This window comes from Amblyomma mixtum, chromosome 4, assembly GCF_055824585.1.
Source record: "Amblyomma mixtum isolate Tamu chromosome 4, ASM5582458v1, whole genome shotgun sequence".
NCBI classification, from domain to species: domain Eukaryota; kingdom Metazoa; phylum Arthropoda; class Arachnida; order Ixodida; family Ixodidae; genus Amblyomma; species Amblyomma mixtum.
Window position 1 is genome coordinate 94,838,349 of NC_143015.1, and position 22,116 is coordinate 94,860,464.

General features: G+C 49.0%; 2 protein-coding genes and 1 pseudogene across 2 annotated transcripts; 1 reads left to right on the plus strand and 2 right to left on the minus strand.

Annotated features, from left to right (window-relative positions):
• Positions 1-9,128: 9,128 nt before the first annotated feature.
• Positions 9,129-10,337, minus strand: LOC149347473 (uncharacterized). Its single transcript, XM_089541583.1, has one exon. The coding sequence runs from the start codon at positions 10,335-10,337 to the stop codon at positions 9,129-9,131; it is 1,209 nt and encodes a 402-aa protein (XP_089397709.1).
• Positions 10,338-14,310: 3,973 nt separating this feature from the next.
• On the minus strand, positions 14,311-15,535 carry LOC149347474 (uncharacterized). Its single transcript, XM_089541584.1, has one exon. It carries the CDS (start codon positions 15,533-15,535, stop codon positions 14,381-14,383), a length of 1,155 nt encoding a protein of 384 aa, XP_089397710.1. The 3' UTR covers positions 14,311-14,380.
• A 3,905-nt stretch (positions 15,536-19,440) lies between these two features.
• LOC149347475 (uncharacterized) lies at positions 19,441-20,491 on the plus strand (annotated as a pseudogene).
• The last annotated feature ends 1,625 nt before the right edge of the window (positions 20,492-22,116 follow it).

Below are 22,116 nucleotides of genomic sequence, written 5' to 3' on the forward strand. Positions count from 1 at the left end.
TCTTTTCGCAGGCCAACATTGTTGCCAGGACGCCGATTCCCCTCCGGGACCTGTGGACAAGGCAGCGTGCAGAGTTGGCAGCACTCTGTGGTTGCTAATTGTAGCAGCTTTCGTCCCCCTTGAAGGTGTGTGAAGGCCTTCCGGAAAACACTTTCTCAAAGGTCCACTCGCTGAAAGAGGCCATGGCATTGCATTTTACTCTTAGTAAGCCGGTTACAATTGGCATGAGAATTGTATAACTATGGACAGCGTATAACAGGCACGGCGTGCCCGTACGCTGTGGTATGGGCATGTTACGCGAACTAGGGCATACTGTGGTCGCTTTGTACCAGCGACCAAGACGTGTTACAGCACCGAAATCATGCCGTGCCTAGTCGAGCTGCCATATCCCTATCAGAGGGCGCTGGTTCGCGACAGTAACGGCGCTTGCATCTTGCAGTTCAGTGCTTAGCTTATCAACCAGAATTTGAAGCAAGCCGACTCATGGCACAAGCACAGATGGAAACCTTGACACGCATATGCCGGACGGACAGTTGTTTACAGTCTAAACGAGAATTAGCCTATAGGGAAGTAAAAATGAAGTAATCTATTCAGCTGATGCATTCCACTTTAGGGGAAGGGTATTTCTCAAGCCTTGGGGTAGATGTCAGTCGCTAAACATACTTACGTTTAGCAACGCAATGAAATGCCCTCTTTAAAAGATGCAAAATTCTAGCCTTTTACGAATGTTTTAACGGATGTTTTATTTTCCTCTATTTGCTAACCTCGAGACGACCGGTGCTGTGTTTAAAAGCCTTTTCCCATTGCCAGCTGCATCAAGCTACTCTTTCGATGAGAATATGTCTTCGTGGCTAAGAGTAATCATTCCGTATATTTAGTGGCTGAAATTTACCCCGAGACTTGGGCAGCATACCCTGCGCCTAAAAGGGTGGGCGCTAGGGGAGAGCTTACTGCTTTTTCACTTCCATATAGGCTAATTCGTGTTTATAGTGTACGTTAATGTCTCGGCTAAGCAGACATGGCAGATGCAATTGGCAGTGGTTTAGCTCGGGTTAAACCTGGAGGATTGCAAAAGCAACAAGGAGAGAGAGACAGGCGATGTAGAACGCGCTGCAGCGGCGGCGGCCCCGGCACGCTAGCTATGCGCGGCTACTGCGCATGCGCAACTGGCGAGTGCGGCGGCGGCACCTCTGAGACACCCGCGTAGCGATGGCGGCGGCGCGCCCGCTGTGCGCCGTGTGACGTCACTGCTCCTTGCGCATGTGCAGTATAGCCTTTCCTCGGATCCGCGAAATGGCTCGGCGACTAGCGTAGTGTTGCTTTTGCAACAAAAACTCAGGAAAGTAAGAGTACGATAGAGCACATTCAACAGGTGTTCCTAAGCTGTGAACAGCGGATTTCTGATACCGTCGGTGAGAAAAGCATTGCGGACAACTGTGAAAGTCGAGGAATATGCAAAAGCGAACGAGCGAGAAACCTTTTAATCTATAGTTTTTTTTTCTAAAAGAAATCACTATGATGTCTCATGCAGTTCCTTTTTTCATCTCACCCCCCCCCCCTTTATTTTTTAATCAAACCGCATCCCTCATTTCGCCAAGCATTTAAACCTTACTATAGACACCACAGTTGCAGTTTATTAACTTCTTTAGAATCTCTTAACGCGCATGCGAAAGAGAAACAAAGTAATTACATGAGGTGAAATTCGGAGTGTTGGATGACATATGACTTCTGTGGACTCTAGGAACGGAGTAATGAAGGCTGGAAGTGAACGTGTGCGCATTGCCGTGCAGAGAGGTAATCCCCGTAAGCAAATTCTTGGTCACCATAATTGCTGTTAACCGATGCTTTTTTAGTAGGCTTACAATTCTGCACCAATGAGCATACGATTATCTTTCGTTCTTGCAAAGATGCAGTCCCGACTTGACCACTTTGGCAGAAGAAAGCCAACATCTTTTCCACAGCCAACTTTCAGGCTCGCTTCACTTTAGTCGCTGGATCTTCATTCGGAAGAACAGTCCTACTTTCATAAGGTGCTAACCATTTCAACTGCTAAATACACATTATAACTGTCTGCAAACATGTGACAAGTAGTTAAGAGTTGCGTCCGTCGAATTAGGAGATATGCGTTATCTGTTTTCATAAAACACGAGGTGGTATGTTCCTGACATGGTGTCTCGAAACTTTGTGGTGAATACAACAGCTATGCCATTAGCTCGCCATGTAAAGCCTTCCGTTCCCTTCGACGTCATTCAGAGATGTCAACGAAATCCATGGTCACTGAGACAGCATGTATTAGATGTGTTTTAAGTATGCTGGAAACCAAACTCGTCAAACTACGGGAGGGCAGCGGGCGACGACGATCAGGAAACAACTACCGGATCTGCTCGGGAACTAGACCACACGAGAACGCACCACAACGGTGGCCAAGTGCTTTGATCATCTGCCTCGTATGTGGGATTTACATAATTAGGAGCCCAGGGTCGCTGGATACGCACCGATTACCCAATTGCTGCAAGCACTTCTCTGGTTGCACCAAGCATTTCCACTTTTATTTTCTTATTTTCTTTTCTTCTGGATGGTAATAAACACCAGGTGAAACGCTTAGAAAATAGATCTTTGAACCTACCTCGGCCAGCTTAACATGTTATCAGTGACGATGCAGAAAGTAGAAGAGTCAGGAGAGGCCCTGACATCGATTTATGTGAAGCAAGAAGAGCAACTTCAATGCCACTTCCGGCTGTTGCTGAGAGCGCCGGCAAATAGTGGCCGCCGCAGCTATTCCAGGGATGGAAGAGAGGAGTAGGACTAGTTTTCCTCATTTTCTTACACGCCCTTTCTTGTTTAACTTTCTCCGGATCTCCCGCCAGGAGGCGCTACAGCTTCTCCTGCAAAATAAAGAAAAAAGGCCGACCATGGAGGCAACGCCCCCCCCCTCCCACCCAGTTTGAAAGGGGACGCTCCTGCCCTCCACCCATCCATCCATAGCGACAACAATGTCTATGCCCGTTTCTAAGCACGCTCGGACACAATGGTCCCCGGAACCACGTAACTTCCGCAGCGCTTTTCCTCCAGACCGTTTTATTGGAAAGGCCTCTTCTGACTTCTTACTTCACGGCCATATCGCTCTTTGGCAAGGCTGTTTCTTCGCCATTTAAATCTAATCATCATCATCATCAACACCATAACGCACTTCCGGTAAACGCAGGAGGAGAGGCCATCAACGTCGAGGACGGCGACTACTTCAACATCGTCAACAATTCAGCGCCCAACGCCAGAGTGCACGTAATAGTCTCTGAACAGAGTCGTTTCATCCTCAACTTCCGCTTCGACCCAAACGAACGTCAGGGCACGCTCAAGTTGAAATTCCTGCAACCCGTTGGCGGCAAGACACTGACGGATGTGACGCTCAAGAAGTAAGCCTGTAGGCCGCCACTGGCCTTCTTTCTACACACTCTGTGTCGCTTAGAGAACCCTCAGACGTGCTCACGAAACAGTGAGTGCAACGGATGCAGAAATGCACTTTCATAACTTTTAATCGGAGAGGGCGCCCTATTCCGCTCTTTCCAGGGTACAGTACCCCAACTTCTTGTGTCGCCTCCCGGCTTGTCTCACAGTTTTTTGAACGGCGATTTTTCCTCTAAATCATCTTTGGTTGTAGCTTAAATGCTGCGCGCACGCACAGAAGACGGGTAATGATTTGATTGTTTCTAATTCTTTGTTTTAAGCCTGGAGAAAAGCTTTTAAGTTGCAGACACAAACAGGGGAGTGCACAGAGCAGGCTTCGGCAAACGCTCTACACGACATCACATCCATTTTAGTGGAAGGAACGATAAAATAAAGGGGGGGGGGGGGGGCAATTTTCGGCCTGACGATTTCAACTGCCCTCTCATACATTAAAAAACGCGGAGCCAGTCAGTTGTTCCACAGAACAGATGACAATGAGCGCTTTTTCTTGTACTAATCACGGTTATCAGCTAATTTCTCTTATATGGCACTAGGTGGCACTGCTTCGCCGGAAGTTGTAGCACTGCACCGTTGTGAGAATGACATCACGCTAGAAGCCCCTCCTCTCCAATGAGGTCTATCTTCTTCGTCTACTACTATTTCTTCCCCTAAGCGATAGACAAGTGTCAATGTACGCAATTTTGACTCCTCTTCCTGTGTTCATGACATATGTTCTCTGTGCCTAGTGTTGCACAGCGTCTTCAAGACTGAAATGAAACGAAGTCGCGGGTGAAATTATTCCCCAGACACCTGCGCATGAGCCCTGTTAAAAGCTGCCGACAGCCCTTTTGCAGCCTGAGGTGGGGTGAAACACCCAGTGCGATCGATCTACCCACTAGGTGGTGCCGGTGTAGTAAAATATGATTTTTTTCACTAGACTCTGTTATATTTCTATTCTCCGCCGTGCTTATTGCCTGATCTCTGAGGTAATGAAGGCGCCGTGGCATGCCAGCTACTTTTCAATGACGAAAAAAGTTTTTATTTCCATCGCTCTATTGCTTGAATGCGCTGAGTGGTGACAAGGAAGAAACGAGACTCCGTCAGATTCTGACCCCTTAGCGGTCGTAAAATGGGCTATCACAATCCTTCAGCGCACCGGTCAATCAAGTTCTGACCTTAGCTACTCTCTGCAGCGATTGGTTACCACGAGGGGTGTCGACCAATCATGCGCCCATTGGATACATGGGGATAAACGCAGTGCTTTCTGGGTAGTATTACCTTGCTATTCGTGTGTAAGCGATGAAAACCGAATGTCACTCAGCTTCCCACTCATGGCCCTATTGTTTTCTTTCCTCCAATCACAGCATCACGTAAGTCCCTATATCTTTGTTTCAAGGTGCGCAACCCTGCATATTCCGTGCTGTCTCTTTTCTGTCGCAACGGATACCGCTCTGAATCACAAGTAGTGTCCGAGCACTAAGGATCAAGTTCTCTATGTTTTAAATGAAAATCGGAATGATTATAGCCCTGCGACAGTGGCTGTGCCATTCAGCTGCCGGTTGGAGCCGATCAGAGACAATCCTATTTTTGCGAGAGCATTACAAGTCTCCTTCTCGAGAAACGTCGGCGTCGGCATTGTCCTTCTGTGTCAAGAAAAGGTGCCATTGGTCGACGGAGTGCCGAAGGAGAAAGAAGCAGTTTCTTCGCTGAAAAGAAAAAAGATTGCTGAAACGGAATCGAACCGCTGCCCTCCTGGTCGCCAGTTTCTTCGCTGAAAAGAAAAAAGATTGGTAAAACGGAATCGAACCGCTGCCCTCCTGGTCGCCAGTTTCTTCGCTGAAAAGAAAAAAAGATTGGTGAAACGGAATCGAACCGCTGCCCTCCTGGTCGCCAGTTTCTTCGCTGAAAAGAAAAAAGATTGGTGAAACGGAATCGAACCGCTGCCCTCCTGGTCGCCAGTTTCTTCGCTGAAAAGAAAAAAGATTGGTGAAACGGAATCGAACCGCTGCCCTCCTGGTCGCCAGTTTCTTCGCTGAAAAGAAAAAAGATTGGTAAAACGGAATCGAACCGCTGCCCTCCTTTTTTTTTTCTTTATTGCCTGAATTGTTCATCCAAACACCAAACAAGATCACAGAAAGGAAGGACAAGCTTTCATATCACAATCATAATATTCTTCAGCCGTCCTTCGGCTGAATTTATGCAATTAAAAGTCTCTGAGATTTATCAGCACTTCCACGCGTTCCAGCCATTCAGGCACACATTTCTGCACTTTTTGCTCATTTACATAGCTTCTAATACTTTCCCTAAAGAACTGTCGTGCTGAACGAGCATCAATGTCACCATTCTCAACAGACATTCTGCTTTTCCATATGCTATGCAAGACAAACAACATGATAAGATCGAAAGGTGTGCCATCATCACTCTCTACTGGGAGGAACCTGATGCCATGTGGGTTCAGGGGGAGTTCTTTTTTGAGTGTCCGCTGGAGAACATCCCAAAGAAAAATGGCGTCCCAGCACTCCAGAAACACATGCTCGATGGTTTCGTCCTTTCGGCATATGATGCAGTGCACCCCCCAAGGCACAAAAAGTCCTTTCTGGTCCATCCACTTTTTGACCGTTAGCGTACTGGTGTGGAGCTTAAAAAAGAACGTCTTAGCCCCAGCCGGCACCGGCATCCTCTTCACTCTTTTCAAAACATTTTTCCCTTTTTGGAAAGAAAACATCGTCCTATACAATGGCTCAGGAAGCACAACATCACACAAATCTTTGTACAGCTTTTTCCGACTGACACCACACAAATATTCTAACGAAAAACGGACAGTCAAAAATCTGCAAGCCAAAACAACTTCCTTTAGGAAGCCATAAATGCCTCCTGGTATGTAGTCAGTCGAGACAACGAGATTCGGTAGAGCTCGTCCCAAGCGCAACTGACAGACGGCACGAAGAAACGGGTCCTTTGTTTCTCTGAGAAACATAAAACGATGGACGATTTGGCGCAGAAAAATGTGAGCAAGCCCAAGGCCTCCTGAACTGACTCGCCGAAAAAGGTTTGTCCTACTTGTCCTCTCCCAAGAGGACCCCCACACATAAACAGCGAACACACGGTGCAACTTCTGAGCATTGACTCTCGAGCAGTGTAGTACTTGCAGTACGTACCAAATTTTGCTGATTAAAAATAAGTGTCAAGTAGTTGCTCTAGAAAATATTGACCAGTTCCACCCTTTCCATTTCCCCACTTTCTCCTGAAGTTCAGTCGATTGACTTCTCCAGTATGGGTCACTGTCTCGGTAGAATCCAAGTGGAGCTCCGAGGTAACTGACGGGGGTCGTCACAAAGCTAATACTGGCGAAAGTACCGGGGGTCACAGACCAGTCGCCATGCCAGAAACCCAAGCACTTTGCCCAGTTAACTGAGCTCCCGCTTGCAGCACAAAAATCTCTCTCAGTTTTTACAACTTGTGTGATGCTGTTGTAATCAGTACAAAAAACCGCGACATCATCTGCATAAGCAAGCACTTTCACTACTGCTTGCTGTAGTTTGAAACCTCGTATTTGCTCGTGATTTATGATGCTCAGACAAAAGGATTCTAAAAACAAACAAAATAGGAGGGGAGAGAGGGGGCAGCCCTGGCGTACTGAGCGCTGTACTTCAATTCTCTCCCCCACGGACTTGTTTACTATTAGCCTGGTTGTGCAGGCCTCGTAAGCCATGGCCACTCCCTCTTTAATAACGTTCCCGACATTAGCATGGTCCAGTATACAGAGAAGAACATCATGGGGCACTTTATCGAATGCCTTCTCAAAATCAATCTGGAGCATTGCTACTCCATCTCCCGCAGCATCGCAACATTCTAGAATACTACGGGCGACGTGAATGTTGGTGCAAATAGATCTGCTTTTAATTCCACATGTTTGGTGGTCTCCCACAATATCTTTTATCACGGTTTGTAGTCTTTTAGCTAGTACTTTCATCAAAATCTTATAATCAACATTGGTGAGACTTATTGGTCGGTACGATTTGACACTACGTAACTTATTTATGTCATCTGTCTTTGGAATTAAAACTGTGTGGGATGAAGCAAAGGATGGAGGCAGCGTTTTCAGATCATACGCTTCGTTAAAGACCGCTTGGAGAACTGGTGACAGCAGTCCTTTACACACTTTGTAAAAGGCTGCGCTAATCCCGTCTGGCCCCGGCGACTTCCCGGGATTTAGGTTTTCGATTGCACTATTCACTTCTTGCAGCGTAATAGGCTGTTCCAACAAATCTTTGGTCGTCTCATCGAGCCGCGGCAGTAAGGGCATATACTCTGCTTTGAAGCGCTCAACGTCAACTGTACTTCGAGAGAACAGCTCTGCATAATATTCAAAAAAAGCCCGTTCTATTTCCTTCGAGTCGCTCGTGACACGCCCTTTCCATTCCACTTCTGCAATGTGATTTCTACGAGCGTGCCACTTTTCTGTGCTTAACGCTCTTTTTGTAGGCGCTTCTCCCCTTATCAGGTGTTCAGATCTCGCTCTGACAAGTGCACCACGATATCGCTCCGCATCTAACATCTCAAGGTTGTGTTTGAGCGCTCGAATATCTGTGATGAACAAACCCGGTCTCTTGCACTCTTCTTGCATTAGGCGTTGCAGGTTCGCGCGCAATGCATTTTCTTCAGCTCGTTTTTCTCTTGCCACTGCGCTTCCTCGTTCCACAGCCATTAGTTTAAATTCTTGTTTAAAACCCTTCCACTTCGCTGCAAGTTCTGTTACCCTCTCCTGATTCATATTCGCAACAAGTCTTTCTACATCATTCATGAAGCCGTCATCCTCCAATAATTTCGAGTTTAGTTTCCACATTTGCCAGTTGAATTTCTTTCCATTGTTTTCCTTATTACCGATCGTGAACGTGACCAAACAGTGATCACTAAATGACACTGGGCGTACCTGATACTCCAGACACAAAGGTACAAGGTCAAGGGATACATATGCCCTATCTAAGCGAGCATGACTAGATGCCTGGAAATGTGTGAACTGAACAGTGCGTCCAGCCCCCAAGCATTCGGCGACGTCTTCCAGACCACACTCATTTATCAGATCAGCAAGAACAGTTGTGCTAGCATCACTGAACGATCGGCTACTTGTTTTGTCATCCGCTGAAAGCACACAGTTGAAATCTCCAATCATAACAACAAGCCTCTGGCAGTTGCAACATTGGCGAAGGCTTTCAAAAAACTCGCGTCTATCATTCATGTTATTTGGCGCGTACACACAGATTACACGCCATTCACAAGATCCAAACGATACATCGCAAACCACAAGACGACCCGACCCACATGTCATGACGGACTGAATCACGGCATCAAGACACTGGCGCACAAAGAGAACACATCCTGCTGACGCTCCGACAGCGTGGCTAACAACAGCATTGTACCTCGTTGTAAACTGACTAACCATTCTCCCGGCTTCCTCCTCACCATCAACTTTTGTTTCCTGTACAGCGACTATGTCTAACTCCTGCTCGCTAAACAAACGAAACAACTGATTTTGCTTCCTTTTCGCAGCCAGCCCTCGAACATTAATAGTCGCGAATCGAACTGCTCTTTCGAGCCGTATCATCGCTTAGGGGAGAAAACCCGGGAGCATGGTCATACCTTTAGCCGAGGCAGTGGCTTGGCACCACGCCGTCACAGCCGCCTCAGGACTGAGAAGGGGGTGGCGCCCCCGCCACCCGGTTCTCTGAGAGCACGTTCGGCCGAGGACGAAAGGGCGACCGCCGCGTCGGAAAAGCCGCTTTTGTGGGTGGTTCCTCGTCGGCCACTGTCTCGGGAGCCTCAGTTCCGTCCGCACTGTCCTCATGAGCACGCTTTGATGCCGCACCGCTGCTCGCTGCCTCGACGTCATCCATGGCTGCTACCTCAGAGGCTGCCAACGTGTTGAGGGTGTCACCTGCGCCTGCAGCTGCGTCGCTGATTCTGGGCCCGCTTGACGTAGCCACACAAGCCACAGGAACTTGTGGCTCCTTGCCAATTTCTCCGGTGGCTTTAGTCTCAGATGAAGGGGTCAGAGGCGTAAGAGACCCTTTTACTGCAGCCTTGTCGCTTTTCTGGCCAGCTGCTTCTTCGGCATCCGCCTCATCCATGAGGAGCTCCGAAATGTCACTCGTCGCAGGCCCGGTTACATTCGCGTACGTCTTGACGCACTGCGTCTCGTCGTGACCGTACCTGCGGCAAAGAGCGCAACGCGGAACCTGGCAATCCTTACGGATGTGCCCAGTGGTCTTGCAGCGGAGGCAGAGCGGCGCCCTGCCAGGCACGACGAGAAGAGCAAGCTCACCTGCTACCTTTAGCTGATGAGGGATATCGTCAAGCTTTACTCCGGCCTTAAGATTCAGGGACACGGTGCGTGTGGTCGAGCCCTTTTCACTTACGCCCGGTGCACGCCACCTTTCTCTGGTGATGTTCGTCACTTTCCCGAACGGCAACAGCGCTGCACGTATATCTTCATCTTCCACGCCATAAAGCAACCAGTGCATCTTCAAACGGACAGCCTGGTTATTCGGGTCGACGATTAGGCACCGGCGATCCTTTACCTTCGCCTCGTTGAAGGCCAGTAGCTTCCGTGTCGTCTCCGTGTCCTTCAACGTCACCGCCCAAACGTGATTCATTTGGTACGCCCCCAGCGCAACCACATCTTGGAGCACACCAAGCAGCACCAAAGCGTCCCTGAAATCTTCGACTCGGTACGGCCGAGCCCTCACATCACCATGCATGAAAACAGTATTCAGCGCGATACGCCCGGTTGGCAAACTTGGTAGAATAACCTGATACTCGTCGGCCGAGGCATCAAAAAACCTGTTCCCGCGGCCCGGCTGGGCCACTGATACCGCTCGTGACGAGCCAGACATCCCGCGACCGTATCGCTCGAAAGCCGGAAGTGGAATGAGCGCCGTACCGCTGCCCTCCTGGTCGCCAGTTTCTTCGCTGAAAAGAAAAAAGATTGGTGAAACGGAATCGAACCGCTGCCCTCCTGGTCGCCAGTTTCTTCGCTGAAAAGAAAAAAGATTGGTGAAACGGAATCGAACCGCTGCCCTCCTGGTCGCCAGTTTCTTCGCTGAAAAGAAAAAAGATTGGTGAAACGGAATCGAACCGCTGCCCTCCTGGTCGCCAGTTTCTTCGCTGAAAAGAAAAAAGATTGGTGAAACGGAATCGAACCGCTGCCCTCCTTTTTTTTTTTTTTTTTTTTATTGCCAGGATTATAGTCAACATGAAAGGGTACAAGGCGTAAAACATATCAGCCACACTTGGGCTAACATGACACTAAAATTTTTTCAGAGACACCAATGCATCCAGACAAGCAATCCATTCTGGTGGATCAGGGAGCGCTCGATAAACTTCTCTGAGACATACGATACTTTCGATAAAGTGGTCTCTGACAGAACGCACGACAGGTTCGGCATGTTCAAACTGCATTCTCGTTTTCCACAGCGCGTGGAGGCCCAGGACCATGATAAGATCGTACGGTATATCGTCCGAAGCGTCTACCGGCAGGAATCGTATTCCATATGGGTCAAGAGGCAACTGTTTCTTTAATGTGCGCTGGAGAACGTCCCAATGGAAAATCGGGTCCCAGCAATCTAGGAATACGTGCTCTATGGTTTCAGGCTTTTTGCATAAAAAGCAGTTTGTTGACCACGGTATGAAGATGCCTTTTTCCTGAAGCCAGGTCTTAACTGGAAGTGTGTTGGTATGTAGCTTAAAGAAAAAGGATTTAACTGAAGGTAATATTGGCATTTTCTTTACTCTTTTGAGTACGTTTTGTCCAGGGCGTCCACGGTGTGGTAAACGGTATAACGGTACAGGTAGCATGGTGTGAACAAGGTCCTTATACAGTTTCTTCCTACTAACAGTGCACAAGTAGTCTTGTGAAAACCGCACGTTTAACAACCTGAACGCGAGCACTACTTCGCGCAGATAACCAGTCACAGCGCCACATGTGTTCTCACATGACGTCACAATGAATCCTGGCAGAAGTCCACGTAGCCTCACCTGCATCACGGTGCGGAGAAAGGGGTCATTTTGATCCCTTAAGAAAAGAAATCGTGACACGACTTGCCGCAAAAACAAGTGAACCAGACCTAGCCCACCGCACTTGACTGAGATAAACAAATTAGTTCGGCTAGATCTCTCCCAGGTCGAGGACCAAATGAAAATAGCGAGGACCCGATGGATTTTTTGTATGCTCGTTCGCGATGCACACAACACGTTCATCACATACCATATTTTTGAAATTAGGAAGACATTGGAGACAGTCGCACGGGAAAACATTGACAGCTGTCTTCCCTGCCATGCATCAGCCTTTTCTTTTGCCTTCGTTGTTTGATCGGTCCAGTATTGTTCAGGATCACGATAACACTCCAGGGGCGCACCGAGGTATGGTTTAGGAACTGTTGACCAATGAAGGCGACAAAATTGCTCCGGCGTGGCGTCCCAGTCTCCATGCCAAAATCCATAACTTTTGTCCCAATTTATCTGGGCTCCGGTGTATTCGCAAAATTGTTCAACAACAGCTGTGGCTTCTTTAATGCTTTCTTTGTTTGCGCATAATACGGCGATATCATCCGCGTAGGCCAAGATTTTTATTTCTGCCTCACGTACTCTATATCCTGTTATGCGTTCATTGTTTGCAATTGCCAAACATAGCGGCTCTAGGTAAGCCGCGAACAGCAAGGGCGAAAGAGGGCATCCCTGCCTCACCGACGAGCGAACGCTCAGGCTGTCTGTCAGTTCGCCGTTTACGATGATTCGCGTTGAGCAGTCAGTGTACGCCATTCTGACGCCTTCAGTGATAACGCAGCCTACGTTAGAATGCTCTAAAATGCAGAGCAGAGCCTCGTGCGAGACACGGTCGAAGGCTTTGGCCAGATCAAGCTGCATCATCGCAACGCGCTCGTCAAAGGCGTCACAACACTCGAGGACCGTTCGCGCGACATGCACGTTTGTTGCAATGCTTCGGCCTTTGATGCCGCAAGTCTGATGCGGCCCTACCAACTTTGTTATAACGCGTTGAAGTCTTGTCGCTAAAACCTTCATAAATATTTTGTAGTCCACATTGACAAGGGTTATCGGGCGATAAGACCCTGGCAAGAGACGTTTTGCTTCATCGTCAGTCTTTGGTATCAGCACGACGTGCGACGTTGTGAATGATAAAGGAACTCGCTTTTTGTCGTATGCCTCAGTGATGACATTGTGCAAAATCTGAGCAACCGAACAGTTGAAGGCTTTATAAAAGGCAGCTCCTAGGCCGTCAGGCCCGGGTGCTTTACCAAGGGACAGGTCATCTATTGCGCGTTCTATTTCACTGACGGTTATCGGTTCTTCCAGTTGCGTCTGTACTTCTTCGTCCAGCTGTGGCATAAAGGAAAGAAATTCTTTCTGGAAGCTGTCTTTCGTATCACGTGGGTGTCCTATCAAGTTCCGAAAATGCTCGGCCATCACTGTCTTGATAACCTTTTGGTCAGGCGTGATCTCGTTTCCGTTGGCAAGCTGCCGGATTTCTTTCCGACATGCGTATCTTTTTTCGTCGGATAGTGCGCGCTTTGTTGGCGTTTCTCCCGCCCACAGCTTCTCGGATCTTGCTCGTACAATTGCCGCTTTGTATCTTTCTGTGTCTATAGTTTCGAGCTGTGTTTTCACCCGCCTTATTTGTTCAGTACATTTACCGGGCTGAATGTTTTCCATGCTTATCAAGAATTCTAGTTCCTGGCGAAGTTTTGTTTCGTTTTGTTTCTGGTTGAACTTAATAATGCTGCTTCTTTCGATGGCTATTATTTTAACTCTCTGTTTAAACTCTTCCCATTCAACTCCGAACTGGTTTGGCTCCAGTGTGAGCAACTTCTCTAATTCTTCCGTTACTGCGCTAACAAATGCATCATCTTCCAAAAGCTTCACGTTAAACTTCCAGAGGTTCCAGTTGAAGCGACTTTTGTTTTGCCTTCTTCCAAACGTTGCAGTTACCAAGCAGTGGTCACTGAACTGGACTGGTTGCACTTCATATGCTGCACATGAAGAAACCAGTTCGGGTGATGCGTATAGTCTGTCTAATCTCGCGTGGCTGTCACGCTGAAAATGGGTATACTGAGGACGTGTACCATTCGTAAATACGCTACCAATGTCTTCTAAATCATAATCATGCACCAGGGCACTTAATACTTCTGCGCTCTTGTCCCGAACTCGTGTGCGTTTAGCGCGATCATCCATTGTACATACGCAATTAAAGTCGCCCAACAATATCAACACTTTGTGACAGTTAAGGTAGGCTTCAACACGTTCAAAGAAAGATCGACGCTCGGTCTCAACGTTGGGTGCATAGACACAAATGACACGGAAAGATAAATCATAAACAGCAAAATCAACAACTAAAAGGCGACCACTTTGGCATGACAACACTGACTGTACACAGATCCCCAAGTTATTACGGATGAAAAGGGCGCAACCACCTGATCCACCATTCGCATGACAAACGCATACATCGAAATGCGTACGGAAATTGGACACCATTCGGTCGGTCAGTTCTTGGCTTTCGATTTTCGTCTCCTGTACGGCCACTAAGTGTAATTCTTTATCAAGAAGAAGGCGGCTTAACTGACACTGTCGCCTTCTTGCACCTAGCCCCCGGACATTAAACGTTGCTACGCGTAGCATTTCCCCGAGATTAAGAGCCATGGTAACACAATGGAATGGTGCCCATCCCCGGAAAGAATTCTCGCTCTCCAGGTCTGTGTGCCCATATACACACCGCAAGTCTGCCAACAAAATATACACTGAGGCATGCAGGAAGAAGCTTGGTGCCAACAGCACCTTGCCTCGACCCGAAAAGAAAACGGCACATCGACACAGCCATAGAGCTTAGAAATCCCCCCGTTCCCATTATGACGAAGGCAACACAAAGCTACGGAGGCGGTTTACCCGCCTGCCGAGAGTCGACCGGAATGTTCGGTCGCGGCTTGAACGACGCCCGCCTACCTGGCGTTTTCTGCGGCGGCTCGTCCCCGCCGCTTTCGTCCCGCTGCTGCAGCATGCTGGTGGTGTCTTCATGCGTCCTCTTCCCGGCTGCGGGACTCGTTGATTCACGGGACGTGTCCATGTTCTCTGCCGCGGTGTGGTCGTCGCTCACGTGCGGTTCAGGCTGCTTTTTTTCCACGCCTTTCGGCGTAGCCACGACGTCCTGGGCAGGTGGTTGTTGCTGTTCCGCGGCGCTTGCCACAACGACAGGTTTCTGCGTAGTTTGCAGTTGAGCCTGAGTTGCCGTTGGCAAATGCGCTGCTTGTCTGCCTCCCGCCGACGATAACTCCTCGACGTCCGCTTCATCCATTAGCAAGTCGGACGTATCCTCTTTGCTCCCCAGTCCGGTGACGCTGGCATATGTCCGCTCGCACTGGCTGTCTTCGTGTCCGAAGCGCCGGCAGGCACCACACCGTGGGATGCGGCACTCGCGGCGAATATGACCCGTGCCGCGACAGCGAAGGCAGAGCGGAGCCCTGCCCGGCACAACCACGAGGGCCAGCTCACCTGCAACACTTAGCTGATGGGGCACATCGTCAATTTGCACTCCAGCATTCAGCTTCAGTGTCACGAGCCTGGTGGTAGAGCCCTTGTCGGTCACTCCTTGGACCCGCCAACGCTCGCGGGCAACTTCAGTGACTTTGCCGAACGGGGCGAAGGCGAGGCGTACGTCCTCGTCCGGTACACTGTGGAGAAGCCAGTGCACCTTCATGCGGACGTCCCTGTTGGCCGGGTCGATGACGAGGCAGCGCTGCTTCTTCACTTGCAATTCACCAATGCTGGCTAGCTTCTTTGCCGTTTCAGCGTCCTTGAACGTGACAGCCCAAACATGGCTCATGCGGTACGCCCCCAAGGCGATAACCTCGGTGAGCACCGACTGTTGAGCGAGGGCGTCACGGAAATCTTCTACCCGGTACGGGCGAGCACTTACGTCCGCGTGCAAAAAAACTGTATTTACAACAAACGGACCTGTAGGCAAACTGGGTAGAACAACCTGGTACTCACTATCAGTTGGCATAAACCTGTTTCCGCGGCCAGACATGGCCGCTGTAGCCGCTCCAACGGAGCCCGTCATCACACGTCCGTTCGCTTCGGCGCCCGGAAGTGGAATCCTCACCGCTGCCCTCCTGGTCGCCAGTTTCTTCGCTGAAAAGAAAAAAGATTGGTAAAACGGAATCGAACCGCTGCCCTCCTGGTCGCCAGTTTATTCGCTGAAAAGAAAAAAGATTGGTGAAACGGAATCGAACCGCTGCCCTCCTGGTCGCCAGTTTCTTCGCTGAAAAGAAAAAAGATTGGTGAAACGGAATCGAACCGCTGCCCTCCTGGTCGCCAGTTTCTTCGCTGAAAAGAAAAAAGATTGGTGAAACGGAATCGAACCGCTGCCCTCGTGGTCGCCAGTTTCTTCGCTGAAAAGAAAAAAGATTGGTGAAACGGAATCGAACCGCTGCCCTCCTGGTCGCCAGTTTCTTCGCTGAAAAGAAAAAAGATTGGTAAAACGGAATCGAACCGCTGCCCTCCTGGTCGCCAGTTTCTTCGCTGAAAAGAAAAAAGATTGGTAAAACGGAATCGAACCGCTGCCCTTCTGGTCGCCAGTTTCTTCGCTGAAAAGAAAAAAGATTGGTAAAACGGAATCGAACCGCTGCCCTCCTGGTCGCCAGTTTCTTCGCTGAAAAGAAAAAAGATTGGTAAAACGGAATCGAACCGCTGCCCTCCTGGTCGCCAGTTTCTTCGCTGAAAAGAAAAAAGATTCGTAAAACGGAATCGAACCACTGCCCTCCTGGTCGCCAGTTTCTTCGCTGAAAAGAAAAAAGATTGGTAAAACGGAATCGAACCGCTGCCCTTCTGGTCGCCAGCCGGGCGCGTACAGCCTCTACACCACAGAGAATCGTGTGGAACGGTGCTATCGCAACGTAAGCTTAGCGTCATCCAATTTTTTTTTTTTTTTCTTCACGAAGGCAAATGGCCGGAACGCTCGTGCGCTGAGGTTTTGAGGCATGTTTAAAGAATCGTGCTTGACCAAAATTAATGTGCAGCCCATCAATACGGCCTGAAGCGTAGCTTTGACAAGTAAAACTTGAGCAACCAATTCAGCCTAAAGATAAAGGGGAGTGAATGCCTACATATTATGGGCTGGCGCATTATAACATTATTTTCACTTCTATTCATTTCCTCCTCACCGTACACTACAGTGACTGGCAGATCTAGAAAAAAAATGTAATCGTGCGTCGCTTACCCTAGTGGCAAACGCCTAAAGGGTTAAGCATTGGAAAAGTGTCATAATGAAGTTACTATCTCCGTCCACTGCGAAGCTGTTCTCGGCCATTATTTCAGCACTGGAGTACCCACCTAACTTTCTGCCACCCCCTGCTACGCTTGCCTTCTCTTCGAATCCACTCCGTTACCCTTACGGACCATCGGTTATCTTGCCTTCGCATTACATGTCCTGCCGAAGCCCATTTCTTCCTCTTCTTTTCGACTAGGGTGTCATTAACCCGCGTTTGTTCCTTCGCCCACTCTGCCCGCTTACGGTCTCTTAACACAGTGATGGCGTATAGGTAGAGCATCTTCCTCGCATGCAAGAGGACCGGGGTTCGAATCCAGGTGTCATGCAATCCCTCACCGGGTTAAAAAAAACTGCTTGTTTATGGAATTGCATAAACAGGCCTGAGGTGTGGCCTGACCTCAGTGACCAGAACCGACAACGCACTTCCTCACCAGAGCAGGATTTGGCCACAACCTTCTATGAACTAACCAATTAACCCATTTACTGGGTGCCAGGACACACCGACATAGCCGGGAACGAACGCGCCGACGAGGTAGCTCGAGGGTATACGAGCCGAGCTTCCTCCCAATCGGACGATCTACCCGACCGAGTCAGCCCTACGTACTCAGACATTCTCAACTACTATAAGGGGGTACGGATCCGCTATCCGCCGCCTCATCCTGATCTAAATCAACTAGAGGCAGTGTATTGGCGAAGATTGCAGACAGGAACATTCCCAAACCTGCATATCCTTAGCAATATTTACCCGACGCAATATCGGGACACTCGCCCGTGGTGTGGTAGCAAACCATCGTTGTACCACATCACGTGGGAATGCAGTAAAAACGACAACTTTCGCAAAGACCCGAGTGCAGAACAGTGGGAGAGCCGGCTCTCCAGCGGCGATCTGGGTTGCCAACAAGGTCTTATCCAGCACGCCCAACGAGCAGCGAAGCTCAGCGGAGCCCTGGAATAGGGGCACCGACCCTGTGAGAAGAAGGAAGATGGACCTCTTCTTTCTCGTCTGCTACTAGCACCTTTCTAGAGCAATTAAAGTCTTTCCTACCTACCTATCCCCTGAACGGGTGCCGACAAATATAAAGTTAGCGGCAATGTGTTCTTCACGCAAAATTGTGACACGTGCACACAAACTTAAAAACTTAGTGCAGTGCAACACTTCCACTCTTTCCCCTTTAGGGCTTACTCATTTTGCACATTTTGTTACCTTCAGGCTTGTTCTTGGCCTTAAGTAAGCTCTATAGAAGTTGATTAGCATTGCATTTTCCATGCCAGCGACGCCCGTTCACAATGAACGCGGTGCCCTGGCCATGTTTGTTTGCAGTCAGTCACTGACCTGATTCTTTTTTAAGCGAAAAGCTTCACAACGCAAGTCAACAGCACCAGCTATGATTCGTGCACGAGGTGAACGATTATGGCTTGGGGAAGCACCGAATAAACGCACTCTTACTGACGAGAAAAGGTATGCATCAAAAAATGAAATCAAACAGATCCGCTATAAGAACGAGGTGACGGGTGAGCAGAAAAAGATAGAGCAGGCGTTCGTGGAATATTATCGCGAGTTGTTTAGCAACGTTACTCGTGTCAGCGAGACTTTCATCACAGAATTCATGACTGGTATGCCAAAGATAGCAGATGACGTCAGGGACAGTCTTGAGGAAGAGATAAGTGTCCCCGAAATCGAGGCCGCTATCGGCGAACTGCCGGCAGGAAAGTCCCCTGGACCAGATGGCTTAGGAGCCACATTTTACAAAGCGTTCGCCCATCAACTAGCATATGTGTTGCATCGCGTTATCAATGAGGCGTATAAAACAAGGCGGGTGCCACCGTCCTTCAGAGCTGCTCATATCGTCTTGATTCCTAAGACGGATGATCGTGACAAGCTGCTGTCAGTAGGTTCATACAGGCCTATCAGCCTTACGAACACCGATTACAAAGTGTTTATGAAAGTGCTCGCGAAGCGGGTGCAAGGTGTGATCAAGCACTTAGTTGGGCCGCATCAAACATGCGGCATCAAAGGTCGAACAATCTTCACGAACACTCACGTAGCCAGAAATGTGTTAGAATGCTGCGACGACATGGACGGCCAAGTTGCCATGTTGCAACTCGATTTGGCGAAAGCTTTTGACAGGGTGTCACACGAGGTCCTTTTCTGCATATTGAAGCATGCAAATGTAGGCAGCACAATTTTAGAAGGTGTAATGATGGCCTATCGCGATTGTTGTACCCAGCTCATAATATATAAGTCACTAACGGAAAGGGTTCCAGTGCAATCTTCAGTAAGACAGGGATGTCCACTGTCTCCTCTCCTGTTTGCTATATATGTCGAACCCTTTTGTTTAGCAGTAATTCATAAAACAGCAATACGAGGTTTCAGAATGCATTCTACTGAGGTAAAACTGTTGGCGTATGCTGATGACATAGCCGTATTCTGTCAAGATCGCGAGAGTGTGTTGGAAGTGGTCAACCTCGCTAAGGCTTTCTGTAAGCTGACGGGCTCAGAGATAAACTGGGAAAAAAGTGTTGGTATATGGCACGGTAACTGGGACATCAAGCCAGAAAGGTTTGCTTTTACGACATGGACAGGCACACCTACGACGTATCTTGGTGTGCCATTCGAGCACTATCAGGAACCCGCAAGGTACTGGAGTGATGCAACGGAGAGAATGAAGGAAAAGACGGGAAACTGGCAGGGTCGCGGCCTTTCAATGTTTGCGCGTGCCTCTGCTTGCAATTTGTTCTTGATAGCCAAAGTTTGGTATGTGTTGCAAGTGCTGTGTATGACCCGCGCAAATGTGCAGAAAATGCATCGGGTTTTTGCTGTGTTCATATGGGGCTCAACTTGGGAGAGGGTGAGTCGTACCAACCTTTTCCGCTCAGTCCGCGATGGAGGCCTGGGTCTTTCTCATTTGTTTATTAGGCAGATTGTGTCACGTTTCTTTTATCTGCGCGATCAAAGCGACAGTTTCTTGCGCACAGTCATACAAGTTCGACTTGCGAAAGCGCTTCCTGAATTTATTGTGACTACAAGTGATATAAGATGTCGCCGCGTGACTGGTTACTTCCATGAAATTGTTGTTTCCCTCCGCATGTTGCATTCAAGGTTTTCAATGGATTACCTCTGCTCTGTTACAAAAAAGCAACTGTATGCAGACTTAATTGAAAATCTACTGCCGACACCAATGTACAGGTCTGTTTACTGTGGGGGCCCAGGAAAGGACGTTTTAAAACGGGTTAAAAAAATGCCCGTAAGACCTTCAGTCAAATCTTTTTTCTTTAAGCTGCACACGAACACACTACCCGTAAAAGCATGGCTAGATCAGAAAGGGATATTTGTACCCTGGACAATTAACTGCTTACTCTGCAAAAAAACCAGAAACTATTGAACACGTTTTTATTGACTGTTGGGACCCTATATTCCATTGGGACATACTGCTGCGAACTCTAAAGAAACAACTTCCAATAACGCCATACGGGATCCGGTTTCTCCCAGTCAAGTGTGATGAAGGCATTCCCTTTGATATGTTCATGCTACTGGGCCTCCACAGTCTGTGGCAAACCAGAATGGCAGTCCGCCATGCAGATGTTAATGTTCGGTCTGTACGCGAAAATTTCATTCAGCATATGGTCTACATGAGAGAAGCCTATCAGGCGTTACCCGAACCCCCTGAGTGGATTAATGTATTTGATGGAATGGTGTGTCTGAAGAAATTTTGACTGTATTCCGCCAATCGAAGTCAGGCTGGTGTTTTTTGTCTGTATATTGAGTGTCATAATACCGGTAATAAAGAAAAAAAAAAGCAAGTCAACAGCACGTTTCGCGTGAGCCGGCGTATGTTGGAGCACGAGTGACGTCACGCACGGCGCAGGCTACTGCGCATGTGCGCCGCCGCTTCTCCTCCTCGCCACCGTTTGACCTTTCGCCGCAGCCGTGCGCAGTCAATACCTCCTGCGCAGTGCGCATTTGAAAGGAGGGGTATAGAACTCCTGTATAAAGGCGCGCTTGCCCATAGAACAGGCGGGATCGCGGCTTCGGCCGCTTACCTGTTTTGTCAGCAGCGTCCGCTTCGGCGGACGCCGTTGTTGCTGCGACGCGCGTCTTTTCTTTTCCTCTTTCCTCTGATCTTTTAATTCTCCTCTGCACGCGGCAGCGATAGTGGCTCGGCTCGAGCCAGTTGGCAAGCCCGTGCAATTTCCTTTTCATCCTTCTCCCAGTCACAACAACACAATAACATAGAACAGGCGCACGCTGCCGCGCGCTATGTGTCATCGCCTGACGTTCGCCTTAAGCGCGTGTTTATTACGGATCACCGCAGCTTTTCGCTTCAAGATATCCAGGCTTAACCTGAGCTAAGCCCCAGGCAATTTTTTGTATAGCGCAGCTCTTAGGCGCCCGTTTCTGCGTTTCGCGGCGTCGCCGTTGTTCGTTGTAACCAGCAGTTGACGCCCTTTAAGCTGCGAAAGCAATGGAGCGGGAGTTTGAAAAAAAAGGAAGTAAAAGCGCAACCTCCTCGCCTCCTTAGCAAACGGCGCGCCAGTTGGGGGCGCAGCTGTGCATGGCAACCGTGACGTCACACAGTAGCGGTAGAACGAGCGCGCGCGCGTCGGCGGTGGCAGCTACACTTCCGCTCCTTCGCCAGACGTCTCGTTGCACTCTCTCGTTGCAGTCGAGTGAGTGAGACACGTCTCCGAAGCGGCCCAATGATTCCGCGTCAAGCGGTTCAGGGAAGCGGCAGTGAGTTGACCACAAGACTTTCGCGAAGGACAATTTAGAATTTCCAACGTGACCTCAGTATTTTGGGGGGGAAAGGAAATGCGCGGTATCTGTCTCCCGAGCTGCTTTAGTAGCTTGGAAAGCAGAGCGGGAGCAGAGCGGGAGCTTCGAAAGCAGAGGGTAAAATTTGTAAATTGGTTTTTGAGGAAAGGAAGTGCACAGTATCTGTCTCACACTTCTCCGTGGACACCTGAACCAGAGGGAGGGCGCATAACTACCCTCTTGGAACAGTAGACACCTGAATCATGCTTTAAGCTACGTGGCGGTTGTGACAGTGTGCGCTGCATGCTTTGGCATTGACAACGTTGTGCCAGAAACGCTGCCACCTGCCAGGGTGGCAGGGTGGAAGGGGACTTTAATGTAGATATAAAGAGAAGCGGGAATTCCTTACCACTTATGTGAGGGTTTGCAGACTTCGGGCTGCGGCTTTTTCAGCCAGCGTCCGTTCCAGCGGACGCGGTTGTTGCGACGCGCGTCTTTAATCTGTCTTTTACTCTGTCCTCTTACCTTTCAACTCTCTTCTATCTGCACGTGGCAGCGGTGGTGGCTCGGCTTGAGCCAGTTGGCA